General features: G+C 40.3%; 2 protein-coding genes across 5 annotated transcripts in view; both read left to right on the forward strand.

Moving 5' to 3' along the window:
• Positions 1-22095, forward strand: part of LOC117190536 — a 76363-nt gene that overhangs the window by 26310 nt on the left and 27958 nt on the right. Inside the window, exon 2 of the mRNA XM_033395589.1 lies at positions 7920-8519. Coding sequence (XP_033251480.1) covers positions 8355-8519 — 165 coding nt within the window. The 5' untranslated portion in view covers positions 7920-8354. The remainder of the gene's footprint in view (positions 1-7919; positions 8520-22095) is intronic.
• Positions 11578-12267, forward strand: LOC117190537 (pre-mRNA-splicing factor syf1 homolog). Of its 4 annotated transcripts, none has more exons than XM_033395590.1 (2): positions 11578-11893; positions 11958-12267. In XM_033395590.1, exon 2 carries the CDS (start codon positions 12019-12021, stop codon positions 12250-12252), a length of 234 nt encoding a protein of 77 aa, XP_033251481.1. In that variant the 5' UTR covers positions 11578-11893; positions 11958-12018; the 3' UTR covers positions 12253-12267. The 4 variants fall into 4 exon arrangements, with proteins under 4 accessions (XP_033251481.1, XP_033251482.1, XP_033251485.1 ...); XM_033395591.1 differs by having other exon boundaries at positions 11578-11861; XM_033395594.1 differs by having other exon boundaries at positions 11578-11861; positions 11958-12249.

Genomic DNA, 22095 nt, shown 5'->3' on the forward strand with positions numbered 1-22095 from the left:
CAGACGCCGCTAATATTAAACGACACGACAAAGAGTGCGTGCGAGAGAGACAGAAAATCAGCCACTGCAAATTGATTTGTTCCTATTGGCTATAAAAATGATCTGATCTGATCCAGATTCAGCAATCTGATAGATATGGTCATTATCTATGATTCTGCGTTTTTAGTTTTCTCGAATGTGCAATATTGTGGATGCAACAGATTTTCGTCCTTTGTGTGGGCGGAAGGGGGTGGGGCGAAATTTTGAGATACACGTTGTTTGAGATGCCAAGCTTTTTTGGCACCTATGTGTTTCAAAAATGAAAAGAGATTTTGGGTTAAACTTTATAATTCGTATTTAATCTTGGTGGCTTAGCGGAAGCCGATTGCTTGCTATTGCCAGATAAACTTTATGCGAGATCGATATGCAACCAATGCGCAGAGGGGTTAGCATAGAACTAAACTATAGACGACGGCGTTAGATCAATGTGATTGCCGAGGTGGCGGCAGCAGATCAAAGTAGTTGCCGAAGTGGCGGCGGCAGATAGCCCCTTTAGCGGGAGAGCGCAGCAGCTCTGCAGAACGTCAACGTTTTACAACATAGGCGGCTCTCTCTGCTCATACAATAATAATGTTAAAGTTACGGTTATTCTTCAGCGGCTGGCCCGAACATACTCCCCCGTTGGGAGCTAGTCTCTCAACAGATTCCTTAAGGGGCAGCAAACATAGCCGAGGGACGGCCCTCCTGATGTTTCCTGAGGATGTCTTCAGGTCAGCGACGCGACACACTCCGTCCTTGCCCAAAACGACATCGACCACTCTAGCCAGTGGGCAACGCATTCGAGGAAGATTTTCGTCCTTCACCAGAACGAGGTCGTTCTTACAGATGTTTTGCGCGGGGGTACGCCACTTCGCGCGCTCTTGCAAAAGAGTGAGATACTCTTCGCGCCAACGGCTCCAAAATATTTGCTGTAGTTGGGTGACCCGCTGCCAGCCATCCAGACGATTGTAGTTCAGCTTCGTTAGGTCAGGCTCGAGGATTTGCTCATGGGGGCCGCCTAAAAGCAGATGAGCAGGAGTCAAAACGTCTAAATCATCAGGATTTTCTGAAAGCGAGAGCAAAGGGCGAGAGTTAACAATTGCAGTGATCTGACAGATCAGAGTGCGCAGCTCGTCGAAGCTAAGCACAGATGGTCCAACTGAGCGGTACAGGTGATATTTTGCGGTCTTCACGGCCGCTTCCCACAACCCGCCAAAATGCGGAGAGCGAGGTGGGATGAAACGCCAGTCGATCGAGTCAGCCAAGCAGGATTCGTGGAGCTCCTTCATATGCGGTTCGCTGAGACAAAGCTTCTTTAGCTCCAGAAGCTCGTTCTTGGCCCCAACGAAGTTTGTCGCATTGTCCGACCAAATTTGACTTGGCCTTCCTCGAGTGGAAGTAAAACGCTTTAGTGCGCCTAGAAACGATGCGAAGGTCAAATCCTTTACGAGCTCCATGTGTATAGCCTTAGAAGTGAAACAGATGAATACGCTAATGTAGCACTTGATCGGAGGCCTCGTGCGGATTTCTGATCGGTAGAAAAAAGGTCCACAGTAATCTACTCCAGTGACTTCAAAAGCTCGAGATCCTTCCAAACGTTCCTTAGGTAGGTCTCCCATGATGTGTTCGACCATGCGCGGCCTAGTCCTGAAGCATCTCACACATCTGCTGACGACCCTTGACACTGCCTTAACACCTCCAATGGGCCAATATTCCAGCCGAATTTTGGATAGCAAGGCGCGAGGTCCGGCATGGAGGTTTCTTTCATGATAATATCTTATCAGCGCAAAGGTAATGGAATGTCCCTTTGGCAGAATGAGCGGGTGCTGAGCGTCAAATTCTAGCGATGAGTTGCCAAGACGACCTCCAACTCTAAGTAGTCCAGAATGATCGATGAACGGGTTGAGCGAACTAATAGAACTGGATTTCATGACTTGACCATTGCGCCGAATCTCCTTTATGTCCATCCACAAATTTGCCAGCTGAATGTGTCGAATTAGAAGATGCGTTTCTTGCCGAATATCAGAAACGGTGAGTCCTGTATGCCTAAGACGATGTATAAATTTATGCATGTAGGCGAATGTGCGCTGCATGCGAAAAAATGAATTCGCAAATTTGCATCCGGACGTGAGATCGGCATGTGGAGACGTGATTAGCAATCCTCTCTTGCGAAGCTCCAAAGTTGCTATGTTGTTAGATGGAGATACAGGCCACTTATCCTTGGAGCCTAGCAAAAAGGATGGGCCGTGAAACCATAGCTCTGACTGGATAAGATGGTTGGGAAGCGAGCCTCTCGAGAGAATATCAGCAGGATTTAAAGATGTGGGAACATAGCGCCATTCCATGGCTGCCGTCAACTCCTGAATTGATGCCACTCGATTTGCCACGAAAACTTGAAATTTAGCTGGCTCGTCCCTAATCCAAGAGAATGCTGTTGACGAATCCGACCAGCAATAGAACCGACCTGTAAAGATTCCCATGTCCTTTACATTCTGCATGATTTTCGCAAGCAAATGGGCTCCACTTAATTCCAGCTTAGGAATCGATATAGTCTTTAGCGGCGCCACTCGCGACTTTGAGCAACGTGGCTCAAAGACTGGGCTTCCCTGGACACGACATACACGCAAGCGCCATATGCTTCTAAGCTGGCATCACAGAATCCGTGAACTTCTGTAGCCACACTAGAACGAAGAACCAAGCGAGGAAATGAGATCCGAGAAATGCTTGCCAAACTATTTCTCAAGTCCATCCAAGTTGAATGCAACGCTGAGGGTAGGCTTTCATCCCAATCCAAATTTTCTCTCCAAAGCTGCTGAAGGAAGATTTTGCACCTGACAATGACTGGATTTATCAATCCAAGAGGGTCGTAGAACCGCGCAATCGTAGATAAAACCGACCGCTTTGATGGCTTTGAGTTTGTGTCCAGTGCGGACAAGGCAAAAAGCAGCTGATCCGAAGCAGGGTCCCACGCTAAGCCGAGAGTTTTGGCAATGTCGCTTCCATCATTAAACTTTAGGAAATTCTCTATGTCATCTTCAGGGGTTCCCTCAAGTACTTCCTGGTGACTGGAGCACCATTTCCTAAGTCTAAAATTACCACGGGACAGTAAAGCTGATGTTTGGTGCATCTTGTCCATGACCTGTGCGACCGAATTACCGCCCTCCTGCCGCAGAGCAGCTGAGCCAAGAGGGTAGGACTCACCCTCGTCGATGGCCAGCTGGTGCATTGCGGCCCGCTAAAAATGATGCAGCCCTAGTCCCGTATGTAACAGTGTCTAATGTGTAGACTTGAACCTCGGACTCGATGGAATCTCGCCATAGGATGCACTGATACAAATTGTCGGGTGGAGACACTCGTACGCAGCGGTACATTTTACAAATGTCCCCAGTGAGAGCGACTGGATATGTTCGAAAGCGAATCAATATGTTAAACAATGCAGGCTGAATAACAGGGCCTGTCATCATCACATCATTTAGAGAATATCCAGTTGATGTAGCTGCGGATCCGTCGAAAACGACACGGAGTTTTGTCGTCGTACTGTCCTCCTTTAGGACACAGTGATGGGGCAAGAAATATTTGCAGAGACTACGGGAATCAGGGTTGACTTGGTGCATATGATGCAAATCAATGTACTCCCTCATAAAGGCGGAATACCGCTCCTTGAGTGCAGGATTACGCTCCAGTTTTCGCTCCAGACTGATGAACCGTCGATAAGCCTGAGCATAAGATTCTCCTAAACGATCAGTATTGTTATTTAGCGGCAGACGAACTGCATACTCCCCGGATGGCAACCGTGAAAGGTGGCTTACGAAATGTGCTTCACAATGGTCTTCTTCTTTGGTATTCAACCCAACACAATTCTCGACTTCCCAAAACATACGAAGAGTTTTATCCAACCTTGCTTCCATCTCAGCTATCGAATCTGGACAATTGTGCGTAGCCAAAAACGCCGAGCTTGATACCTTCTGTCCACCGCCAGATACGATCCACCCAAGCCGGGTCTTCTGCAGAAGAGGCAGTCCATCGGTGAGTTTGATTTGCCCTACGCAGAGGAGATCATAAAAAACGCTCGCACCAATGAGAAGATCAACCCGTTGAGGATTGAAAAATGCAGGATCAGCGAGCTGAATGTTAGATGGAATACGCCAATCGGATACATTTACTGTCATACTTGGTTGAGAATCGGTAATCGTGGGGCGATGAGAGCAGTAAGTGTAGTTGTGTAAGCAGAGGTGCGAGAATGCATACAAATGCTTATGGTGGATCCCTCAGTAGAAACGCTGGTATCGCCCAGCCCAGACACAAGTGCAGACGATTGAGTTCTCCTAAGCTGAAGCTGCTGGGCGAACCTGGATGTGACGAGATGCAGCTGCGATCCTGAATCTAAGATGGCACGACAAGGAACTAAAACGCCAGACCGATTCTTTACGAGAACCACGGCTGTAGCCAGAAGCACGACATCAGAGTGAAGACCTTGGCAGCAAGAGAGGTAGACGAAGGTAGAGACGAGCTGCTAGCAGAATTTTGAGCAACGGAAAGAGTGTCCGGTTGAACGGCCAGATCGGGAGTAGTAATACCTGGGCAGCCTTGTGTTGTGGGCTGTATACTATCGAAGTGCAACAAACTATGATGCCTACCGCCGCATACTCGACATTTTCCACTATTGCATGCGCGGGTCCGGTGCCCCGGCTTTAGGCAATTGAAGCATAGGGAAAGCTTCTTCACTTCTTTGTGGCGCAGCAACGGTGAGAGATTTCCGAATATCTTGCACGAGTATATTCCATGGCCCGCTGAGTGGCAAAAGACGCATACAGACGGGTCGGCGGAAGAGTTGGAAGCTACAAACGTTTTCTTAACCTGCGTATAGGAATGGTTTTTTCCCACCTGATCGCTACTAGCGTGTGTCGCTGTAGCATATTCCAACCGCTCCATTTTCTGGCAGCGTTGCTGCAAGAATTCGAAGAATTCCTCTGCGGTAGGTATAGCATCCGACGATGTGTGCTCCTCCCATTTGGTTTGCGTCTTCGAATCCAACTTCTGCAGCAGCATGTTGATGACCATGAATCCTAAAATCTCCTCAGCAGTTCCCAATGTCTGCAACGCTCGCATGTGTAAATTGACTGCATCCGAAAACTCCCGAAGCCTTTTAGCAGAAGGCGAGTCTACCCTCTTTAGCCCAAGAATCTTCTTGATGTGTGCCTGGAAAACAAGTCTTTTGTTATTAAGGCGTTTATTAAGTATATCCAGAGCCGCACGATAATTGGCACTGGAGAGCTCTAACGATCGAACCGAATCCAAAGCCGCATCAGCGAGGCAAGAGCGAAGGTGTTGGAATTTCTCGATGTCACTGAGATCCGCATCCGCTTCAATCACCGATTTGAACATTGCCATAAAATCCGAGAACTCGACGTATCCACCAGAAAACTTAGGCACCTTCAGCTCAGGAAGTCGCTGCTTGTGAGCCATGATGATGGTACTATGTCCGGAATGGCTTGGCAGAGTCGTAGAATGGGCAGCGGCGTGTGACTGGCTTACTTCAACAGCAGCCAGCAACTCAGCTTTCAACGATATGAAAAGAGAATCGAAGATTTCGCGCAGCTCACTCCCAATCTCGTTTTGATCGAGAGCCTCCAACTCATTATGGGCCTTATTAAATTCCTCTCGAATTTCTGCCAACATATCAAGGTGCACCTCGACTTCCGCGGCGGTCAGCTTATCGATTTTACTCCCCGCGAAGGATTCGCCAAGCCTGTGCAATCGATCATATAATGACTGACTTTTACGCTTATACAGACTCAGTCTGGAATCAGCCACCACAATATTTCCGCCCGCGCCTGTATTCGGATCGTTGTCCATGTTAACCGTTGTGCAATTCGACACAACAACGGGAAATGAAATACCGCTTAAGCGACGATGTATAGACGCGAGAGCGAGAATGCAAGACACGAAAAGTCAAGAACCGCGGCTGCAGCTGCGCAGAGAATGAGAGATTCGACGCTTAAAGTACCGGAATTTGTCTATAAATATTCCAGCCGCACTCTCACTGAATTTGCACTTTAAACTGTTTTTCAACGTGCACCCAAATGTATTTGTTGGTAGTTAAACTACCCAACAACAAAATATTGTATAAATAATAAGTGTTTTAACGGAACGCGATTAAGCAATGGTTTTATATCACGTCGGGGGGTCACCAATGTTTGAGATGCTAAGCTTTTTTGGCACCTATGTGTTTCAAAAATGAAAAGAGATTTTGGGTTAAACTTTATAATTCGTATTTAATCTTGGTGGCTTAGCGGAAGCCGATTGCTTGCTATTGCCAGATAAACTTTATGCGAGATCGATATGCAACCAATGCGCAGAGGGGTTAGCATAGAACTAAACTATAGACGACGGCGTTAGATCAAAGTGATGGCCGAAGTGGCGGCAGCAGATCAAAGTAGTTGCCGAAGTGGCGGCGGCAGAGAGCCCCTTTAGCGGGAGAGCGCAGCAGCTCTGCAGAACGTCAACGTTTTACAACATAGGCGGCTCTCTCTGCTCATACAATAATAATGTTAAAGTTACGGTTATTCTTCAGCGGCTGGCCCGAACACACGTTTTATAGTAAGATCTAACAGGAGTGCGGAAACCAAATTTGGTTACTCTAGCCTTAATAGTCTCTGATATTTTTGAATATCCCCAGATTTTCGTCCTTTGCGGGGTGTGTCGAAATTTTGAAACAAACTCGTCTCGGTCCGATATATTAGGAGTGTGGATACCAAATTTGGTTGCTCTAGCTTTTGTAGTCTCTGAGATCTAGGCGCTAATGTTTTACTCTAAGCAAAGCCGCCTATGCTACGTGTGTGTTAGAGAGAGACAGGGCGAGAAAAAATGAAATTGTTTTCTTGATGCTGGCTATAATAATAATACGATTCAATTCAGATTTCGCAGTCTGGTCATTCTCTACAATTCTACGTTTTTGGTTTTCTCATATCTTTAAAATAGTGGATGCCACAGATTTTCGTTCTTTGTGGGGGCGGAAGTGGGCGGGGCTAAGTTTTGAAGTATTTTTGTAGCAGTGACATACCACAGAAGTCTGGGTCCAAAACATCGTTGCTCTAGCTCTTATAGTCTTTGAGCACTAGGCGCTGAAGGGGACGGACAGACGGACGGACGGACAGACGGACAGATGGACAGACAGACATGGCTCAATCGACTCGGCTATTGATGCTGATCAAGAATATATATACTTTATGGGGTCGGAAACGAATTCTTCTGGACGTTACACACATCCACTTTTACCACAAATCTAATATACCCCAATACTCATTTTGAGTATCGGGTATAAAAAGCTTGAAAATTGAATTGGCTCCGTGCACTTAGCATGCAGGAGTACGAGTACGAGTACTCCCACGTATAGACATGGGAAAGGGCCTTCCGTATCCTTTGCTTCGACTGTAGTATCTGTGTGCTGTTTCATAAGCCAGATGCACTATCTGCTACTATATTTAGACTGCCTGAATAGCGTACAAGTACGTTCTTCATCCATACCTGCACACGGCGGGCGGGCATCCACAGCAGGCACTCCACCCGCTGCATCCTAGTGGACTGCGATGATTCAGATGGCTGGATGCTGGCTTCTGGCTTCAGTATCGATGTGGGTTTATTTGGCCTGCACTACACGCTTACCTGATTTGCGAGGCAAGCACGTGAGCCGATTATACATACATTACATACGAGTGGAAGCTGCCGTTGCGGTTGCAATCATGCTGCTTGCTTTTGCAGATACTTTTGGTTCGAGCTGCGCAATTTGTTGAGCATTCCCGGCAGCATTTGAAAATGGGAAAAGTTCGAATTGGAGCTCTGGGCTATAAGCCGAAGATTAAATTTTACCTAAACATTTCCTGCTTTTTGTTTACTTTTAGCACATCGCGGCCACCTTTGAGCGGATGCGGATGTTGCTAAAGCGGAAGTCCGCACGGTTCTAGCTGTTGGGGAAATAGCAGAGGGGAAAGTGGTGCCAGAACATCCACATTAAAACGGAAAGCGGAAATCAAACTGAATTGTGACGCCACACTCGGACTCATAATGTTCGAACCCAAGCTGCTCCAGAAACAGCAACACACGAGCAATAAAACATAATGTTGAAGCAGCAGTAGCTGTAGCTGTAGCACTGAGGCAGAAAGAACACACACAAATGTACACAGAGCCAAAGGCATTCCATTGAAAGTACACGACAAAGAAGGATCCTCTTGCACCAGAGCCAGGAGCAGAGCCTCTCAAGTGAGGCCAATTCCTTGAGCGACAAACGATTTACAGTCTGAACAGACGACGACGACGGCGACGGCGACTATGACAAAATGGCGGACTTGGAACGCATACGCCTCGTGCTGCTTGGCGGGGCCGGAGTGGGCAAGAGCTCCATTGTAAAGCGTTTCCTATTTAAAACCTACACAGACAAGTACCGCGCCACCGTCGAGGATCTCTACAACCGCGAGTACGACCTGGGTGGCGTCACGTTAAAGGTGAGTCTGTGTCCGGGTACGAGTCCGGGAACAAAGCCCTACAATGCTGTTAGTGTAAATATGAAAAAGTCTTGCTGTGCTAGGGGTTCATGGTAGTTATTTGCTGACATTTGAAGAGGACCTTTGTTTTCCGTCGCGTATTGTTCGCTTGCGCACAAAGTTGATAAGTTAAAGTGCAAGCCTGCAATTAGAGGCGGACTTCATTGAGCCAATCAAAGTGGCCATCAACTGGCAGAAATGCTGCACGTAAACACATTAATTAGGCGGAAATCTACTAATTGGATGTCTGCAGAATAGCCTGTCCGAAAATCTCAGACAGTATCACTACCTCTAGGCATTAAATTCCATATGCAAAGTATAAGCCGCCTAGACACGTGTGTTCCTTGGTTTCCCTGGTCTCTCGGCAATAGAGTAGAAGGGATGCCGACCTGGGAGGTTAGGGCTTTGAGTACGGCTTCTCAATGCCTGTTCTGTTACTGCCCGAGGGCATAAATATGGAGGATTACACATATGTACATATAATCGTATATTTATGAGGAAAACGAAAGTTGAACGAATGTCCTCTTGTTAATTTACACGTCTATCTTTCACACGTCCTTCGCTTTCTATAAAGGGTCTCCAAAAGCTTCCTTATGGACAGATCGATAAAGTCAATAGCTGGGACCAGGATCACCAGGTCACCCTGGTATATTATATATTCTTTCGTTCTGGTATATTGTCCGTTTTGTGTAAAATAAAATATTTGTAAAATAATAATAAGAAAACCAAAATTTATAGAAAACATATAAATTAAATAATAAAGTCAAGAAAATCAGTAAAAGCAGCAATCGTAAACACCCGTACCCGTACAGTAATGCTGTAGCATTAAATATTATTTGCTGTTTCCTTTTATTGCGTTGTTGTTGTTTTTTATACCCGATACTCAAAATGAGTATTGGGGTATATTAGATTTGTGGTAAAAGTGGATGTGTGTAACGTCCAGAAGGAATCGTTTCCGACCCCATAAAGTATATATATTCTTGATCAGCATCAATAGCCGTCCAGAGACGTAGAGGATGACTATATGTTCTAGAGTGTAAAATCTCAACCAGATCGTATAATTATTATAGCCAGAATCAAGAAAACAATTTCATTCTTTCTCGATCTGTCTCTCTCTAACACACAGGTTTCATGGTCGGTTTTGCCACTTGCAAAATATGAGTTCAAGGATCTCAGAACCTATAAGAGCCAGAGCAACCAAATTTGGTATCCACACTCCTGTGATATCGGACCTTGACCGTTTCGTGTCACAAATTTCGCCACACCCCCTTCCGCCCCCGCAAAGGGCGAAAATCTGGGGCATCCACAAATCTCAGAGACTATTAAGGCTAGAGTAACCAAATTTGGTATCCGCACTTCTGTTAGATCTCACTATAAAACGTATATCTCAAAATTTCGCCCCACCCCCTTCCGCCCACACAAAGGACGAAAATCTGTTGCATCCACAATATTGCACATTCGAGAAAACTAAAAACGCAGAACCATAGATAATGACCATATCTATCAGATTGCTGAATCTGGATCAGATCAGATCATTTTTATAGCCAATAGGAACAAATCAATTTGCAGTGGCTACGCAGCGCCCGACGTCACGCTCAGACTGATTTTCTGTCTCTCTCGCACGCACTCTTTGTCGTGTCGTTCAATATTAGCGGCGTCTGCCGGAGGAGAGCCATACTGACTTAGTATCGGGTATAACTGTAGAGTTGCGGTGTCCGCAGCAACTCACAACGTTCCCCCTCGTTGTTTTTGCTGTTGTTTCTGGTCAAGTGCTTTGAAGATGTGGGGAATGAATGTTTATGTTTCCGACTAAAGTGCTTCTTTTGTAAATCACTTTCGAGCTCCAGAGCCATGCAAAGCCTGAGGTTGAAGGTTGAATTAAAATTCCTGCACTTATAATTATCTCCTGCTGTTGTCCTTTACGGACGCACATGTACATACATGTGTACATATGTACTTCCTTTCACCGCATGTATTTTCAAATGTCAATTAGTTGAGTTAATTGAGCGAAAGTGCAAAATGTGAACCGCAATATCGTTTATATAAATTTACGGAATTCACTCGCCTCTGTCAATCTTTTGGCTTCTATTGTCCCCTTGCCCCCCCTGGTCCTAGGTCTTTTGGCCTTTGTTGGGGCAGCAGAGCCCTTTTGCGAGGCCAGCTTTGCGCAGTTCGAGGAGCTGTCGTTGAACAAGCGCATGGAAGAGGTGGCCAAGAACGAGGAGGCCACCGAGGAGGACGACATCGATGTGGAGCTGCGCCTGTCGCGCTTCGAATACCTCATAGAGAGGCGTCTGCTGCTGCTGAACACTGTCCTGCTGCGCCAGAATCCGCACAACGTTCACGAGTGGCACAAGCGGGTCAACCTGTACGAGGACAAGCCCACGGAGATCATCAACACCTACACCGAGGCCGTGCAGACAGTCCAGCCCAAGCTGGCGGTGGGAAAGCTGCACACCCTCTGGGTGGAGTTTGCCAAGTTCTACGAGTCCAATGCCCAGGTGGAGGACGCCCGCGTGGTCTTCGAGCGGGGCACCGAGGTGGAGTACGTCAAGGTGGCGGATCTGGCCGCCGTGTGGTGCGAGTGGGCGAAGATGGAGCTGCGCCAGCAGCAGTTCGAGGCAGCCCTCAAGCTGATGCAACGTGCCACGGCCATGCCCAAGCGGAAGGTGGCGTATCACGACGACTCGGAGGCAGTGCAGTCGCAGATCCCTGCAGGTGTGGTCCATGTACGCCGATCTGGAGGAGTCCTTTGGCCCCTTCAAGACCTGCAAGGCCGTCTACGAGAGCATCATCGACCTGAAGATCTGCACGCCGCAGGTGATCATCAACTATGGCATGTTCCTCGAAGAGCACAACTACTTCGAGGAGGCCTATCGGGCCTACGAGAAGGGCATTGCCCTGTTTAAGTGGCCGAATGTGTACGACATCTGGAACTCGTATCTAAGCAAGTTCCTCGCGCGCTACGGGGGCACAAAGCTGGAGCGGGCCCGCGACCTCTTCGAACAGTGTCTGGATCAGTGACCCGCTGAGCAATCCAAGTACTTTTACCAGCTCTACGCGAAGCTGGAGGAGGAGCACGGCCTGGCCCGGCATGCCATGTCCGTCTACGATCGCGCCACGTCCGCCGTCAAGGAAGAGAAGATGTTCGACATGTACAACATATTCGTGAAGAAGGCCGCCGAGATCTACGGCCTGCCACGCACCAGGGAGATCTACGAGAAGGCCATCGAGGCTCTGCACGAGCAGCATATGCGCCACATGTGCGTCAAATTCGCCGAGCTGGAGACGAAGCTGGGCTAGGTGGATCGAGCCAGGGCCATCTACGCTCACAGGTGAGTCGACATTTAACCGTTGGATCGTCAATATTCTAAGCTCTCTTCTGCTTTGTCCCAACAGGTGTGCGATCCCCGCATCACGGCGGACTTCTGACAGACCTGGAAGGAGTTCGAGGTGCGTCATGGCAACGAGGATACGATGCGTGAAATGCTGCGGATCAAGCGTTCCATTCACCTACAACACTCAGGTCAACATGATGGCTGCCCAGTTTGTCAACACGAACACGAATGGTGTGGCTGCCGATGCTGGTGCTGGCTCCGGACCGGATGCCATGCGGCTGCTCGAGGAGAAGGCCCGCCAGGCGGCGGCCGAGGCCAAGCAGAAGCCCGCCGAGAAGGCTAGTAGTAAAGGATAAGGGACGGTCATATTTTAGACTGAATTACCAAATTCGCAACATGCTGCAGCAACATATGCTTAAGAATGTGCAGCTTGGCAACATGTTGAATGTAAATATGCATCATATTGCTATGTTATTACGTGATCATGTTAAATAAATACTTATAAGATATTTTATTAACATTGAATTGGGAAACAATTTCTGCTATGTTATTAACTGGTCAAGTTAAATAAATACTTATAGGATATTTTATAAGTATAGAGGGTTGAATGGTAAGAGAACACAAATTAATGGAGATATATACAGGAGCACACAAAGAATAAAATTATAATAGGAAGACATAAAAATTAATTAAGCTACTTATATTAAATATACGGCCGTCCCTTATCCTTTACTACTTGGTGGCGCCACCTATCGGTGATAATGTGAACTAACTTCGATATCAATCCTGTTTCTCAACCATGTAAAATCCTCTCAAATCGATCCTTCGCTCATTTATATTCTCTCTCCTCCCTCTTACTGTCAATGAACCTGTTTTTACGATTGGTCCCGTGTTGCGATTCAAACAACCCTCAAACAGGTAGGTCATCCCTTTGCAATGAATCTAATGTGATAGTTTAGAGGTATTTTTTAAGTGTTTCCTGAAAAACGGATTCGATGCCCTTGAACCTTTCTACTTTCTCTATAATTTATATTCCTCCTTTGTGTACCTAACACTGTCCCATAGCAAAATGCCTATATAATAACTACTCACAGCTAACAGCTAGTACATAAACTAGGAATCTTTCAACAACGATGGATGACCTTGAAATCATTTTTATCGATTCCCAACCGAAATCAACCATAAATCTGGACTCTCAGCCGAGCTCCGTAGACCTGTCCTTGATTTTTGGGATTAAGACCCAAACCTATCTCGAGAGCAACTTGACCTGGTTAAGTGACATTAAATGGGATGATGACGACGATGACCCAAGGAATGCAACGCCTAATAATGATAATCCATCATACATTTTCCCGGATGATGACAACATTTTCGATTTAGTAGATAATCAGGATGATGATAAAAAATCTCAACTCCAGGAACTACTTCGGGATGAAGATGATGATGACTTAATTGCTGCGGTAAAACTAGCTGAGGCGAAATTTTAATAATACGAATACATATTTATATAATAAGAATATTTTATGAATTTTTCTAAAAATAAGGTGGATTTTTAAGGTGTGTTTTTTCAGTTCATTGCGGGAACTAAAAGATGTTTTTAAATAGCACAACTCGCAATGAAATGTCCTCATTTCGAAGTAAAAGTGAACTAACCTATCTCAGTAGCTTACAGTTCTTATATAGGAAGTGATCAGCATATAAACAAAAATTCTATGCATTTTTTTCTGTTTTATAATTTTGTCATGTTGACAAAAATGTAAATATAATATTTGAACCAATATACAGCAGTGTATCCATAATTCATCCCTTATTACTCAACCACCAATCAGACTTAAGACATCTGGCCATTACAGCTTTAAAACCATTTACTTATAATCACTCAACTACCAATCTGCTCAGATCACATTTGTATAAAATTTAATTAATGAGAGTATAAAAGATCATGCAATCTTTCAAATAATTTAGTATAAAATCATTAGTAGTTTGAATAGTTTCTATTACTACAATGGTATGTAAGAATATTTAAATCTCTATATAGAAAATGATAAGCACTTAATCAAATATATACCTAGGCTTTCCTAGAATTACTTAACGAGACAAAGCCGGCGGTTGGATACACAAAGGTTGAGTACCTGTGCATAGGATTTGAGTACAAGATCAATGGATGTAAAATAAAAAAAACATCATTTGGAAATAAAGTAGTCCTTTATTTAACTGATAAGGACAACGACCCGCTTTGGATATTTTTACCTAAAAGTTATGTAACCAAATTTTCCACAAAAACGCCCTTTAAGATGTTGAAGGAGCATGGAATCTCACATCTTATATATAAAGGAAAAGAGATGAATAGATATAGCACTGCCCATTTCCAATTTATATGTAAAGAGTAAATAAAGATTTCCCATTATATATATATGTAAGAGAAGAAGAGACAACTATACATGTAAGGACAAAAATAAACAAAAAGGTTAAGAATATACATATGTAAAAAAGAGATGGCTAGATATAGTACTTATCATTTCCAATACATGGGTAAAGAAAAATATAAGGGAAACAGAGCAAAGACGTGGATATAAAGAGTCCTGCTCTTTGAATCATTATCAGTAATAGAGTCAAGAAGACAGCTGCAAGATGCATGCCAAACAAATACAACTTTTTTTAGTGCAATTCGAGGAGATGATCTTCGAGGAGCACGTACAAATTCTTGAAAATTTGATGAGCATTTTGGAGGATCTGGAGTAAAAGGAGCTTCAGTACTCCAAGTTTGGCTTTCATTATAAGCTATGCCCCTGGAGTGATGACGATGCAACGGACGGACCTGACACATGCCTGTGTCATACCCTACCAAATAAGAAAGCAGAAGCTATAGACCTAATGTTAAAGTACTATAACTTAAATAAAAGATTGTATCCCAGCTCAAAAAATCAATAAACATCTTAAATGTCTCTGAAATAATATTGTGTTTTATTTTAAACGAATTTTCTTAAACATTTGTATTATTAACTTATCATTATAGTTAAAATCATTTTTCTTAAATTGTTTTAAAAAACAATTTAATGTTTTTTTGCTGCTTTTAAATATTCCATATAGGATACAGTAATGACCGCATGTATTTGAAAAATAACCTTGCAGTGGTTGTTTATTAAATGTAAACTTTGTGGAATTTTTCCTTAATATTTTTAAAAATTCTTTATTTTGGGGATATTGACCATATGAATCAAAAAATTCTGCTGAATATTTGTTTTCAAAGTAAAAAGCAACCCAATGAGTTCCTGAATGGCTTGAAGAATCTGTGTTTGCTATTATTAAAGCAGGATATTTCGAAATTACTTGAGGCAGCTGATCAGAGGGATAAACTCCTTTAAAAATTGTTTTTGTTTTTGAATGCTTGGAAATCAACTTATCGATTTGCAATGTATTCATTTTTACAATAGAACACGAATATTTCTATGTTTATCAATATCAATCATTGAGTCATATTCACAGTATACCAGACAAGTAACTGCTTCTGTAAGAGGCTCCGAAAATCGTCCTTCAATTCGGATGGCTCCTTGTGATATTAAATTTGAGCATACAGTTGAATTGTGATGGTCTGCAGTTAGGTCAAATGCTAATATAAAACTATTTTTATCAAACATTTCCTTTGTAATTTGTAAGCCTCGATCATAATGTTTTATTCCACTTGATCTGAATAGCATATTATATCCTCTAGAGCTTTGAGCATTTTCAGAGTTCGAGAAATCAAACTCAAGTGCCTGCGATGGTACTTGTACTCCATTAACCAATAGATTAAAGCGTTAAATTTTAAAATGATCAAGATGGAAGGGGTTTAATGCCCGATTTCCAGAATATGATTTGTTTTTTACCATGCAAAAAGCCAAAAAATTGGGAAGCTGTCCAATAACTGCATTGTCAATTGATAATGTATTATTTCCTGGATATATTGTAAATGATTTTACTTGAACTTTGCTGTATGGATAAATGGCATTTTTAGTTTGTAAAACATGATGATGAGCCAATAAAATGCTCGGATTAATAGTTATGTGGTTCATGAATAGTTGGGCCTCCAATATTTTAAGATTTGATTCAGTTTCAGATTCCATTAAATAAAATGCTGTTTTTTCAATGTTAAAAGTAATCCTCAAATCTACATTATTTATAAGCAGTTTTGGTTGATTAAATATATCTCCATGAACTTTTCCGAATAGTTCAACCTTATTACTGTTTTGAAAAATATTTTTGAGCATAATGGATCCATCGGTGATGACGTATCTACCAGATATTAATTTACCATAATTAGGATAATAACCTTGAGAGGCTAAGTGACTTTCACTGGCATCACTACCATAGTTTAAAATCGTTTGCAAATACGATCTATAATGATAGTTATTATCACTCTGAGAAACCAAAATATTATTTAAATATACGGACGAACTTCTAAACATTGAATGCAAAATATTATTCACTACTCCAACATCGTTTCCTTCAATGTTGGTATTATCACTTTTTCTTAGTTGCACAACAAGTCTTAAGTAAACACTTGACAGGTCTCGATATGTTTCCCCATTTCCTAAGCAAACGAATTCAATTGAAGAAGCACTGTCCAACGAAGCTATGGGGTTATATGAAATTTCTTCTGTTCTCAGAATAGAGCTTTGTGTAGGATGTGGCTCAAAGAGATCCAATTCGCTTTTCATACATTCAATATGGGTGGTCATTTTGATTTAGAAAAAATGTCTCTTATAGTTAATTTCTTTGTTGATTTTTTTTTTTTTGGGTCTCGACTGCGTATGTTTGCTTCCTTCTTTAGATGATAAATGAGATAGTTTTTTCCTAGACCTTCTCTTTTTATTCTTTTTACCTGCCCCATTCTGGAATCGGGTTAACTTATTAATGGCTTTATTTGACAGGTTTTGCAAAGCAATTTTACTTTGTTCTTGGATAATAGTTCTTAAAGGTTTTCGACCAAACTTATTTATTACTGCCTTTCCAGTCTCAGAAGCTTGGTTTTTAATAGCGTTTATCCCCGAAAGGAATAGTGGTTTTATGTAATTAAAAAGACCACTAAAAAAATTCCCAATTCCTCTACCTTGTTGGATAACTCTGGGTGAAACATAAAGACTTCCTATATGATTCAACCCTCCTCCACACTGATTTAAATAATATTGTTGATAAGATTTCGTCATGGTGGTTATTTCTACTCTGAATAAATTTCCATCTTTACAGTATTATTTATAGCATTTCTTTTGGTTTTTTAAAGTGAAGGGTAACAAAAATTGGAATTGCTGAAGATTCAAATGGTACTTTATACCCTTTGGAATCGGTAATTAAGATCGAAATTTCTTTTGGAGACCATATTTCAATGGGATAATATTCAATATTGTTGAATTGTATAAGTTGCTCTTTTCCATTATAATGTAATACTCGAAGACATCGAGGTCTTTTATTTCCAACACATCTTGGTTTGATACTGTCAGTGTAAACAAAAATCAACCCATTTTGAAACTGTTCAGACTCTATTGACTCATTTTCATATCGAAATGTTTCTCCATTTACTAAGCTAATAACGAATTCTGTTGTTTCTTCAGATGCGATTGAGGTATTCTCAGGCCTGCTTTTTATACATTTATTTAGATATAAGTCTGTAATTCCTACTTCCCAGTCATCGTTCATGTTTTCAGGAATATTTACAATGTTTGTAAATGCACACTTAACGTTATCATGATATACATTTAACGAATCATTACTAAGTACTGTCACGAAAAACTCTGTTACATTTACCATTTTTAGTTCTACGTTCTTTGCAGTTTATTAATTATAGGAAAACCAATTAATTTTGTTTTTTCCAATTTGCACGGCCTTACTGTTTCTAACAGCCCTCATCAACTTTTCTCGTCCACTTACGTATTTCAAGTCTTGAAATGGATTTGGTTCACTTTTATACCTATTAAGTTTTACTCTTAGCTTTCGCTGTTTATCAGTAAGCTTCACTTTAGTCAATGCTGATTTTTTTGATGCTTGAGTGTCTAAAAATTAAGTATCCTCAACTTTACGCTTATTAGGTTTTGAGTTGAAAGATTTTTCGGTCAGAAAATCTTCATCATCGATGTCGTTAGGTAAATCAGAGAACTCATTTGTGATAGAGAGTTCCTTTTTTGAGGACTCATTATTTGTATTGTTAAGAATGGAAGTATTAGGTTTTACATCTAACCAAACTGACTCGTCTTGTGTTTGTATTCCAATGCTTTGAGGTGGTGAAAGTCGTTTGTTCTGCGTAGTTCGTATATCCATTGTCTTATTTCTTTTTTTATTTTGATAGTAACACAATTCTTGACGTATTTTAATCCATTTATTAAAGTCACTAGTTTTTTTATCATTTAAAATAGGCAAAAACGTTATATTTATTAAATCGTTTTTCTGGGCATTATTTACCAATTTTTGATATGCATTCGGATGAATTAAAATAACTTTGGTTAATTGATGCTTATTTTTAAGCATTGTTCAATATTTTTCCAAAAATCCCCGAAAGCAATGAACTTATTAAAACAGGAAAGAATCCTCCTTTTTGGATGAGAACTTTTCTGTTAGAATTTATTGACCGTTTTGGACATGAAATAAGACGTAATGCATTTTTATACTTTTTTAGAGCATATAGTTGCTTTTTTGATATCTTATGATTTCCTCGTAGAGTATTCAACACTATCTCCACTAATGCTTTTACTAACTCAATGTCACAATTACTTATAATTGCATTTCGAAGTTAATTATTTGCCCTTTTGAGCACATACAATAAATGTTTGTTCGCTTTCAGTCGATTTAGATTCTTTTTGTAAACCATTTTCATCTGAAAAGCAAACCGTATACTCAGAATTAAAAATATGTGTACGAAATCTAAGGAGATCATTTATTCCCTGAGTAAGATCAATAAGTAAATAACCATGTGGTTCATCTGTCACCTCCTTATATATTCTGAAGAGCTCCTGAGAATTTTCAGGATAAATTTGTCTTACTAAGCATTGAAATTGTAGCTTATCTCTAGGATTTTTGAACGCAACGATGTATTTTGTGTTTAGTGAAATATCTCGAGTATGTGATGATTTATGAAATATATTTTGTGTAACCACTATTACGGATAAATTCCTGTGGTGTGATCCTTTTGTAAATAGCTCACAGACATTTTTATTAAATGCACCCATCATAAAGCCATCTAGTATTAAAAGAATAGGCTCATGATTTTCATTTTCAATTGTTTCGGGAACTCCTTTATAGTATTCGATGGTATTAAAATTTGGCTTAGCATGCTCCTCTCCATAACACCAAATTATTCGATTAATTGAAATGCTCAGCAAATCATTCCTTTTGTTTATTAAATTTTCTAAAAACGTTGTCTTACCAGATCCTGAAGGTCCGCTAATAAGCATTGTAAAAGGATGTATAAATTGCTTAAACATTTTTGGGTTATGTTTTATTTATTAATATTTTATAAATGTTTTCTAACATCTAAGATATTCTAATTACGCGTCTCCTGATCGCGCTTTTTGGGGCAGTTTTTTTCTAAGTGAGTATCAGATCCGCAATAATTACAATAAACAACTTGTGTGTATCCGCTTTTGTGAGGATCCTTTTCAATCCTTACTACAAGTGCTGAATATAAACTGAAAATCTAAACATATGAGTCACTATTACAGTAGATAGCGTAGTTAGAATTTTCCAAGATAACAAATAGCTTAAATAAATTATTTAGAGCACATCTCAGAGGAATTTTTTTGTGGATTCTACAGTTTGTAAAAAAATTTGGATAAAATGTGAGACTTTTTCCTATATCGATATCAATAATATTATTTGTTAAATACTTAGATAAAAACTTTTTTTTAATTTCACCACGTACAATAACGGTGCTTAATCTATTTAGTGGTGAAAGTATTTCACCTAAACTTAAATATGATATTTCACCATCTGACCATTCCAATCCATTTATGGTTTGACGATTAATATTTTGTTGTTTAATCATTTCATTATCCAATTCATTCAGATGATATGGTGGTTTGAAATGAAAGAAGTTTGGTGTTACTGTTCCGGTTTGCATAAACGCCAATTCCTTAATAAAAAGTTGTTTATTATTTCCAAAGAGATATTGAAAATCAACTATAACGCTTGAATTCCTGTCGATTGTGTTCATGTTGGGTTGAGATTTTGTAATAAACTGAATGAGTCGTTGATTCCTATCTCCTTTATATACAGCCCAATTTAGTAAGAGTTCTTAGTTTAACAAAAGAATTCAACCCAAATGGACACGCTTCAATCAAAAAGAATTAGGTCCACTAGAAAGAAGCAGGATCACGAAGTCATTTTCGGTCTCGAATATTATGTAGTACATAATTTAAAACTTAAATGCGGTTTTTCAACTACAAGAAAATTCACTCCAATGATATGGATGCAGCAAAGCAAAAACAATTTCGTCGGTTTAGATAAAGATGAATGGATGCAATTGGTTACATACAAGGAGTATATCCAATTGAAACTTGATCAGTATGATTTTTTGATGCCTGATACAATTATAGACCATCCATTATTGCCCACAATTAAGTGTAATTTTAGATTTCGAAAATCAGATAAGCAGTATGTGTTTATAATAAATCAGTTTGGAAATAAAATTGAATTTGATAGTGAGTCCTGGAGATCGTTTTTAAGATTAGGCATTTTTTTTACCACATTTTTATGTTGGAATACGATACTTAAGCAACAAATTATATACCTCTACCATAATAATATTATTCCTAAGTGTGCAGCCTTACAAAAATTTGATGTTCAACTAGCTGATTTAGACGGTACTTATGATAGAAATGTGCAAATAGATTTAACCCGTTTATGCTTTGAAATTTCCAAAAAAATGTGTAATCAAATAAAACGCGATGTTCTTGAGTATAAGCAAACACTTTTAAATAAGCAATCATCCCAACATAACAATAGAAAATAAAAATTATATTAAAAATGAGTAAGCAACAAGTTGTTAATGAAATACATAAGCCTGCTAGAAGAAATTTCATTCGTCGTAAATTCGTACAAAAGGGAATTAATGACACGTGGCAAATCGATTTAGTTGAAATGATACCCTTTTATAAGGAAAACAAAGGATATAGGTACTTGCTGACAGTAATTGACACGTTCTCGAAGTATGCATATGCAGTTCCCGTTAAGTCTAAAACAGCTTTAGATGTTTTATCAGCATTGAAGAAAATATTAAAAATATCTAAACATAAACCTAAAAATATTCAGTCTGATCAAGGAAAGGAGTTTTTTAATGTAGCCTTCGGAGAGTTAATGAACAAGAATAACATTAACCATTACCACACAAATACACACCTTAAGGCATCTATTTGTGAACGTTTTAATAGAACATTAAAAAATCGTATGTGGAAAATCTTTAGTATGCAGGGTAATCATACGTGGATTTATACCTTGCATGACTTACTAAAAGATTATAATAATTCATATCACCGTACTATAAAAATGAGGCCTATAGATGTAAACAAACAAAATGAAGAGTTTATTTTGAAAACAGCTTATAATATTTGTAAGGTATTTCCTAAACACAAGTTTTCCATTGGTGATCCTGTTAGAATAAGTAAATATAAAGGTATTTTTACAAAGGGCTATGATCCAAACTGGACAACCGAAGTTTTTAAAATTTTAAAAGTAAAGTCTACTAATCCTGTAACATATGAACTGGAGGACTATAAGGGGGAAATGATCAAAGGCTCATTTTATGATCAAGAACTCCAAAAAGTTAAAGATGAAAATGCTTTCTTAGTGGAAAAAATACTCAGAAGGAAAAAAGAACAAGTTTTTGTTAAATGGTTAGGTTTCGATGAAACACACAATTCATGGCTAGATAAAAAGAGTATATTAAAATAATTAAGCACGCAAAATATTTATCAGATTTAATTTATTTTTGTGTATTTTTTACATTGAAATATAGTTTTAATTATACACAAATTAAAAAATAATAATAATATAATGTTAAATTTACTTATACCATATTTTATGTATTATTACTAGCACCTAAAATATTTTTAATTTCATAGTGATTATGAGCTAATGTTGAAATATTATCAGGTAATATAAATCTTTTGTCATCCTTATAATTTAGACTTATCTTATTTACAATTTCAGTATACATTTTATGACCTCTACTTCTA

The sequence above is a fragment of the Drosophila miranda genome, assembly GCF_003369915.1.
Source record: "Drosophila miranda strain MSH22 chromosome Y unlocalized genomic scaffold, D.miranda_PacBio2.1 Contig_Y1_pilon, whole genome shotgun sequence".
Lineage (NCBI taxonomy): Eukaryota > Metazoa > Arthropoda > Insecta > Diptera > Drosophilidae > Drosophila > Drosophila miranda.

Bases quoted from the DNA above. Each gene is read 5' to 3' on its own strand.
- LOC117190537 (XM_033395590.1), top strand. From the start codon at position 12,019: ATGGCAACGAGGATACGATGCGTGAAATGCTGCGGATCAAGCGTTCCA.